The 9186-nt window shown below is 42.4% G+C and overlaps 1 protein-coding gene across 1 annotated transcript; it reads right to left on the reverse strand.

The window, feature by feature from the left end:
* Nucleotides 1–2495: 2495 nt before the first annotated feature.
* On the reverse strand, nucleotides 2496–8974 carry LOC120990621 (gastrula zinc finger protein XlCGF17.1-like). The gene is made up of 2 exons (XM_040419540.1): nucleotides 8933–8974; nucleotides 2496–3542 (listed from the first exon to the last, which is right to left on the reverse strand). Exons 1-2 carry the CDS (start codon nucleotides 8972–8974, stop codon nucleotides 2514–2516), a joined length of 1071 nt encoding a protein of 356 aa, XP_040275474.1. The 3' UTR covers nucleotides 2496–2513.
* Nucleotides 8975–9186: the final 212 nt, after the last annotated feature.

Consider the following 9186-nt stretch of genomic DNA (forward strand, 5'->3'; position numbering starts at 1 on the left):
CCAGTGTAGACCCTTGATATATGGGGCACTCAACTCTGCCAATATCTGGAAATATTGAGCCTGACAGCCTGAAGGTTGCTAGCCTCGATTTCTATCTAGAGGCCTCTCTGATGTAGTCATGGAGATCCTACCACCCTTTGAGCCTCAATCTACCAAAAGATCATTTTTCCTAACTCATCCAGTTGAGTCAAGAATATAACTTGGAGACTTCCCCCACTGCAGTGTAGCTGGCCAGCTAAGACCTGTCCTAGGTTGCTAACATAGCTTATATGTTTATACAGCTAGACCTGCCAATAACCTTAATACAGTTCGTATGTTTGTGTGTTAAAGACAAAAGCAGAGTTATTTACAGTGACTTTATGTTTGGATGTCATGTAATAGTTATATTTTGTGTACACAGAAGCAGAAAAAGTTAATGTGCCTTTAAGATTCATTATATCATGTAAGGTAAGCTTAATGACACAGCAGACACAACAGAAAGCATAGAGTTAAACTGTTGTTGCTAAGCAGGAGCCTTGACCAATTCTAGCTAGCCTCACACAGCCCAGGAGTTTTGACCAATTACAGCCAGCCTCACACACAGCTTGTGTGGGAAATTCCCCTAGCAGGAGCTGCTGTAATCATTATTCACCAGAGAGAGGAGCTGAACAGACACACACTCCACTAAGAGCTGAGTTTTATGGAAGCAAGAGCCCCAAATAGGTATTTAAAACAGTTATAGAATGTTCCTACTGTTAATATAGTGATTAGAACTGTATACTAAACTGGTTATATGTATGTTTACTTACAGTTCCACCATACAAACGAACTACTGAGCCATACAATCCAAACAAATTGCATACAAATGCGAACTGCTCATACCATATCATAAGCAATTGTATAGAGCAAACCAAGTAGAGCAAGTGAACTATTGGTTAACCTCAGATATACCTCTCAGAGAGATCATAAAGTGTTTAAATAACTTAAAGTGAGAGTACAGATACTCAAGAGAGAAATATATCCACCATTTTATGTTGAATAACAAGATTGAACAGTTGAACCACTATCTTATGCATACCGCCATTTTATGATACTTTATTCAACACGTGTTTTGTACATGGACTATCTGCTGCGGAGGCGGCAGTGTTATATATAAAGAAAAGTTGAACATGCAGTTTGTGTGTCTAGGACACTGAACTCTGCCAAGACCTGAAGAGGTTCAATTTGACAGCCTGAAGTTTGACCAGCCTCTTTAACTATCTTGAAGCCTATTTGATTAAATCATGAAGACCTTTGCCACACTCTGGTTTGCAATTCATGAAAAGTTCATTTTGATCCCAGCTCATTCAAATGAGTCAAGGGTGAATCTGAAGACTTCCCCCAGTACAAATTGTGTGTGTTTAGAGCACTTAGCTCTGCCAGAACCTGTGGAGACTCAACCATACAGCCACCTAACCTATCAACCTAATGGTCAGGTCTCCACTTAAAGTGCTTACACAAGGATCAAGTGAATCTATTCAGCTTGAATTCTATTAAGAGGTGGATAGTTATAAACCACAGATTATCATCCTCTTAGGCTTCCTGCAAGACAAATTTGGAAAAGGCCTTAGATTATCAACATAAAAAGTCTAAATTTTGCCCATTCTGTGTGTTTATCCTTGCCACAATAGTCCTTGATGAAAAGGTTTCTGAAAGGTTTGCTAAGATGTAGCCTTCCATACTCAGAATCTGTGTCAAAATAGGACTTAACCTTAGTCCTAAACATTTTTAGATCATCTCCCTTTCAATCTCTGGAGGAGGGCACACATAAATACCTAACCTAAAGAGGTTATTTCCATCTGGCCATGACATCTGCCATAAGAACAGGGAGATCTTAGTCTTTTCATCAGTGGATCGGTACTTCAGATTCCTTCTTACTTCAAAGGATTGTTCTTTGGTAATTATAATCAGGTCTCCTCCTTCCAGTATCTGTTATGAGCTTTACAGTAATGTGGAATATCATCTCCATTCCCTAGATATTTCCAGATGTCCTGAGATCTATTTAGCCTGGAGTAAAGAGATCTGGAAGGTTGAGAATTTATGACTTAATTTCCGGGAGGAAGAATAAGCTCTTGCATGGGCCGTAGCTGCCAGGTGCCTGATGTTTCATACAGCAGACACCAGCAGCTAATGTCCGTGACTGGCGGTAACAATGATCGCAGACTTTTAATCCTTCAGATGCTGTGGTCAAACATGAAGATCAAGGGAGCCAGATGCATTGTACGGCAGCCTCAGTCCTCCTTAATGAACTGAAGCTGCCGCATTTTAGCTCCTATGGCAGGGTTTCATAGGAATACATTGTAACTCTCATACACTCCAATGTTGGTGTATGAGAGAAGCAATCTAATGTTCCCTATGGGAACTATAAAATACTGTAAAAAAACAGTTTTAAAAAAGCTTAAAATTTGTTTTTTTAATCTAAGAAATCACCCCCTTTCCCTAAAATTATGGCTTTAGAAGCAAAAACATTTTTCTCATTCAGAATGTAGCTTCTCTCATGTGTGATTTCTCTTATGTTTTAGAAGACTTGATTTATCTGAAAAACGTTTCCCACATTCTGAACATGAATACGGCTTTTCCCCAGTGTGACATCTATCATGTGTAACAAGATTGGATTTTTGTCTAAAACATTTCCCACATTCTGAACATGTATATGCTTTCTCTCCTATGTGACATCTCTCATGTCTAACAAGATTTACTTTCTGGGTAAAGCATTTCCCACATTCTGAACACGAATAAGATTTCTCTCCTGTGTGACATCTCTCATGTCTAACAAAACTTGATCTTCGTGTGAAACATTTCCCACATTCTGAACATGAATATGGCTTCTCTCCTGTGTGGCATCTCTTATGTCTAACAAGATTTACTTTCTGGGTAAAGCATTTCCCACATTCTGAACACGAATATGGTTTCTCTCCTGTATGTATTCTCTCATGTATAACAAGATCTGATTTTTGTCTAAAACATTTCCCACATTCTGAACATGTACATGCTTTTTCTCCTGTGTGATTTCTCTCATGTATAACAAGATATGATTTCTGTGTAAAATATTTCCCACATTCTGAACATGTATATGCTTTCTCTCCTATGTGACATCTCTCATGTCTAACAAGATTTACTTTCTGGGTAAAGCATTTCCCACATTCTGAACACGAATATGGTTTCTCTCCTGTGTGACATCTCAAATGTCTAACAAAACTTGATCTCCGTGTGAAACATTTCCCACATTCTGAACATGAATATGGCTTCTCTCCTGTGTGACATCTCTTATGTCTAACAAGATTTACTTTCTGGGAAAAGCATTTCCCACATTCTGAACACGAATATGGTTTCTCCCCTGTGTGACTTCTCTCATGTATAACAAGATCAGATTTTTGTCTAAAACATTTCCCACATTCTGAACATGAATATGTTTTCTCTCCTTTGTGATGTCTTCGGTGTGTAGAAAGTCCTGAGCTGTTTGTGGATTCTTTACCACAATTAAACCTTTTAATCCTTTTTTGACTTGTACTTGCGGTAACAATCTGTGATTGGTCAGCAAAAGGTTCCTCATAATTAGGAGGATTATATGACAGATCTGTACTGTGAAGTCCTGGGAGTACATTAAGGGTAATGAGGTTTTCTCCTGAGGAGCGCTGCATGATATCTTTATCTAGTGGTAACATGACATTTTTGCATTTCTTACTGGGATTTTCTGTTAAGATAAAAATGAAAATTAGTTTTAGAGGTTTTTGTTTTGCAAACTCCAGAGTAGACAAACTTATAACATCCAATTAGGCTGGAAGTTGATCCAATAGGAAGGAGAAGTGTTCATTCATTTGGAATCCATTCCTGACTTTGGCCAAAAAAACTGCACTTGTGATCCCAGCCTTACAAAGCTTCTATAACTTCCTGACAAAGTCCAGGATTCTGGTTTACACCAGGTCATGACTTTTATTACACACAGTAAATAATGACTTAACAAAACTAAAGAATTTAAAAAGCCTGATCATGTCTGGAAACGAGCCCTACTCTCTGCCAACACATTTTGCCTTTCAACAGTAACTAGACATCAGGGGCTAGCATGAGCCAAAAGCACCATCTCTGCCAAACCGCCATTTTGCCTAAGCGCTTGACAGTTAATCATGGCAGTTATATAACATGCTTCTCTCCTCTCTTCACACAGGTATGTCTGCTGTGCATTTGGACAATACTGCTCCACCCAGCTTTCCCCAAGCCTAATAGTGCAGCTTCCATCTTCCCTGATGTAGAACTTTGCATATTCATCAATGTATACTATTTTCTGCAAGTCTGATATCCTTGTGATTAGTCCGAGAGATGCTCTTCCAATTGACCTGTGATTTATGTGTCTGTTGTAATGCTTGTGATCTGTAGTGATTTTATGGCCCATCCAGATCCTTAGCTTTGTTTGTTTACCTACATATGGCATCTCTTCTCATGTGCCTTACTTCAGTGATTAATTGATTGATTAGCTAAATTACCCCTAGTTCTCTGATCACACTTCCTATAAATATAGACATAGTCTTAGGGGAAGCATTCGCAGAGGTCAGCACGAGCCAAAAGCACCATCTCTGTCAAAGTGCCATTTTGCCTAAGCACTTGGCAGTTAATCATGGCAGTTGGACAGGGCAGGAGACGGAGATGCTATGCGTACTACTCATAAATTTACACACAGCACAGGTATGCTACAATATTGTTTCACTCAGGCTCTGGCTGCTCTTCTCATTGCTATGGCTGTCTACCTTCAAAATCCACCACCCCTTTCCCCCTCTGTCCCTTCTCTCCACATCAGTCCCTTCCTCCTTCCCTCACCCTTGTTCAGTTCCCATACACTTTATACCCTCATACATTACCCTGACCCATCTTCCTCCACGGTGCAGCATAAAAAACACCAATATAAATCTCTCACCTACTTGCTGTTCTCCTGCTACTAGCTGCAGGGGAGATTTCACAGAATCCTGGCCCTCCCTCTGTTGCTAACTTCAGCTTCTCCTCTGCCACACACAGAAACCCCAAAAATCTGATTAATGTTCCCTGCACATCCTCTCCAGTCTCTTTTAACTGCGCACTCTGGAACGCATGGTTGTTTCGTAACAAATTATCCTATGGTGGACTTCACTTCTCCCATACCCCCAGACCCGATGACAGGCACGGTGGAGGAGTAGGCATACTACTTTCTCCACAGTGCACATTTCAGGTCATTCCCCCTGTACCCTCTCTCACAATCGCCTCTTTTGAGGTTCACACCATTAGACACTTCCATCCATTCCCCCTGAGAGTTGCAGGTGTCTATCGTCCCCCAGGCTCCCCCCACCAATCCTGGATCACTTTGCAGCTTGGCTTGCTCACTTCCTCTCTTCTGAATCACCAACCCTTATTATGGGTGATTTTAATATTCCCATTGATGATCCTATCTCCCCATCAGCCGCTCACTTTCTTTCTTTAACCTCCTCTCTTGGCCTATCACAACTGACTTCCTCTGCCACGCATGAACAGGGCAATACACTCGATCTAGTCTTCTTCCATCACTGCTTAGTCTCAAACCTTAGTAACTCATCCTTCCCACTTTCTGACCACAATCTTCTTTCATTTACCATTAAGACCTCTCACTTTTCTCATGACAATCCTACTTATCACACTTACAGAAACCTACACACCATTAACCCCCAGCAACTTATTAACACCCTACAACTAGCTCTTACCCCAATCTCTTCCCTCTCCTGTCCAGACTTGCTGCCAATCATTACAACTAGACCCTCAAAACCACCCTAGATGAAGTTGCTCCAATATCAATCCGACCCTCTCGACACAGAACACGGCAGCCCTGGTACACACCTGAAACACGTTTTCTCTAGCGCTGCTCCAGACGTGCAGAACGCTTATGGAGAAAATCGTGAATATCATCAGACTTCCTCCGTTATAAATTTATGCTCAAAACATACAATTCGGCTCTCAACATTGCCAAACAAAAGTACTTCACCTCTCTCATCTCCTCACTCTCAAATAACCCAAAACGACTTTTTGACACTTTTCACTCACATCTAAGCTCTAAAGTTCCAGAACCTGTCACTGACCTCTGCGCTGATGGCATGGCCACCTACTTCAGAGACAAGATTGGCAGTAGCCGGCAGGAAATAATCTCCCAATCCCCAAATAATTTCAATCCTCCTCCCTCCAATTCCTCCACATGCTCTCTCTCCTTTTTTGACCCTATAACAGAGGAAGAAGTCTCCAGGCTTCTCTCTTCTTCTCGACCCACGACCTGTAGCAGTGATCCTATTCCATCACACCTCCTCCAGTCCCTCTCCCCGGCTGTCATCACTCACCTAACTACAATTTTTAACCTCCCTTTTTCTTCTGGTATCTTTCCCTCCTCTTTCAAACACTCTATTATAACCCCACTACTAAAGAAACCATCTCTTGACCCGACCTGTGCTGCTAACTACCGATCTGTTTCTAACCTCCCTTCATCTCTAAACTCCTTGAACGTCTTGTCTACTCTCGCTTAATAAGCTATCTCTCTGCAAACTCTCTTCTTGACCCCTTACAATTTGCCTTCCGCCCTCTTCACTCAGAAACTGCCCTTACTAAAGTGTCTAACGATCTCCTAATAGCAAAAAGAAATGGTGACTATTCTCTACTGATTCTGTTGGATCTCTTTGCAGCACTTGATACTGTAGACCATAAACTCCTCCTCACCATACTCCACTCAATTGGCCTTAAGGACACTGCCCTCTCTTGGGTCTCTTCCTATCTGTCTGGCCGCTCCTTTAGTGTATCATTCGCTGACTCTTCTTCTTCTCCTCTACCTCTTGATGTCGGTGTTCCTCAGGGCTCAGTACTAGGTCCTCTACTCTTCTCCCTCTATACAGCCCCCATCGGACAGACTATCAGTAGATTTGGCTTTCGGTACCATCTCTATGCTGATGACACCCAATTATACACTTCGTCACCCGACATCACCCCTGCTTTACTCCAAAACACCAGTAATTGTCTGGCAGCTGTCTCTAACATCCTGTCCTCTCTGTATCTAAAACTGAACCTCTCAAAAACTGAACTTCTTGTCTTTACCCCATCTACTAACCCAACTAAACTTGATATTTTAATTTTGGGCTGCAGCACTATCATAACTGCTGTGCAACACGCCCGCTGTCTTGGGGCCACATTTGACTCTGATATTTCCTTTGTTCCCCATATTCAGTCACTTACACGCTCTTGTCGTCTGCACCTCAAGAATATCGCCAGAATCCGCCCTTTTCTTCTGGTGGAAACGGCAAAAACGCTTGTTGTTGCCTTGATTCATTCTCGTCTTGACTACTGCAACGCATTTCTAATCGGTCTCCCTCTCACTAAACTCTCCCCCCTTCAGTCTGTCCTAAATGCTGCAGCCAGGCTCATCTATCATCCAACCGCTACACTGATGCTACTAGCCTGTGCCAGTCACTTCACTGGTTGCCCATCCACCACAGAATACAATTCAAACTTCTCACCCGCACCCACAAAGCTCTCCACAGTGCTGCCCCTCCATACATCTCCTCCCTCATCTCCATCTACAACCCTACTCGTGCTCTCCGTTCTGTTAGCGACCTAAGATTAATAACCTCCATAATTTGTACCTCTCACTTCCGTCTTCAAGACTTTTCTCGAGCTGCACCTACTCTCTGGAATACTCTGCCCCGGAATACTAGGTCAATTCACAGCTTTTCCACCTTCAAACGTGCCTTAAAAACAGATCTTGTCGGGCAGGCTTATCAAGCTACCTAAAATGACTTTTCCCCGACTAAACCGTCCCCCACCAACTCCTCTGGCCTAAACCTGATCCTCTAGCAGTCCCAAACCCGAAGCAAATCGGCCGGCACCACTCTTGTCAGTTCAATAATGGCTCAAATCCTACTTATCACAATCAACTACCTTATGTGTCACCCCCAATTCCTCATAGATTATAAGCTCTTGTGAGCAGGGCCCCGACTCCTAGTGTTTCAGTTGCATATTAGCCAGTTACTTTTGTTTTGTACATGAAACCTATGAGCTTGTAAAGTGCTATGGAATATGGTGGCGCTATAGAAATAAATATCATTATTATTATTATTATCATTTAAATAAAACAAGGAGCATCATGGTTGGAGCTGGTGAAGTGGGGCCTAATGGTTTGGGGCTGGTGGGGGGGAACATCATGCTTTGGAGCTGGTGAAGGGGGCCATCATGATTTGTAGCTGGTGGGGGGACATCATGGTTTGGAGCTGCTTTGCTGCCTCATGGTCTGGACACCCTGCAACCATTGGGTAAGCAACTGGGCAGATTTACTAATCCTGTTTAAAATGTACAGAGTAAATCTAGAGATGCTCCACATTTATCACAGGAGCTTGGGCTGGAGGACAGATCTGCTGCACAGCTACACAAGTCTGTCTACCTCTATACAACTTAGTGGTTGGCTTTTCTGTCACAATGGAGCATCGTAAGCCCCGCCCCTGCAGAACTTGCCTGTTGTTTCTATATGTGGAACCTTAAAATCCCCCCTTTTTGGACAGATTATAAGAGCAGCACAGATCAGTCACTGGTTATCTACGAGCAAGTTCACACATAGCAGATCAGCTGCAGACATTTCTGTGACTGTCCCGCTGCCCTGAATGTGGCTTGTAATAATCCATGCACCTGCTGCAGAAACAACCCAATACATGGAAATGTCTACAATAAGTGTGCCATGTGTGAACACGCTCTAATGCAGCTGGAACATTCTGGGACATGCAGTTATTGCTAGAAGTCACACGTTCAGTCTGAAGGGGATGAGCAGATAATCGCTTAAGTGATGGACAACAGGATCACATTTAGCAATTTAAAGCCGATGCCAAACAAGAATTTTAATACAAATTTTTTCACATTTTATTGAGACACCAACGACTTACATAACACCCGCCTGTTCTACATCGATGACAAACAGTCGTACAGGGGCGGACATTGCCCATAATCTCCATGTATGATCTACAATATATATACAATGCAGAACACGGATTGTACAAGACGTCTCTGTAGTATAGTCTACTATACCGGCCCGATGGAGGCCAGAAGGAGACGCTCTCATCATGTGACTGGAGCCCTATGGATATGACTGACATATAAAGAACACGTAGCCTCTAATGTAATGTGAGAAGAAACTGTGGAGCTCCTACA

This window comes from Bufo bufo, chromosome 2 (genome assembly GCF_905171765.1).
Source record: "Bufo bufo chromosome 2, aBufBuf1.1, whole genome shotgun sequence".
NCBI lineage: Eukaryota > Metazoa > Chordata > Amphibia > Anura > Bufonidae > Bufo > Bufo bufo.

What these genes read in the sequence shown, in the direction of transcription:
- LOC120990621 (XM_040419540.1), bottom strand. Translation starts at nt 8,974, where the DNA reads ATGTCCGCCCCTGTACGACTGTTTGTCATCGATGTAGAACAG. An exon ending in TTGTCATCGATGTAGAACAG is followed by an intron (nt 3,543 to 8,932) that starts GCGGGTGTTATG and finishes GACCAATCACAG; the next exon opens with ATTGTTACCGCAAGTACAAG.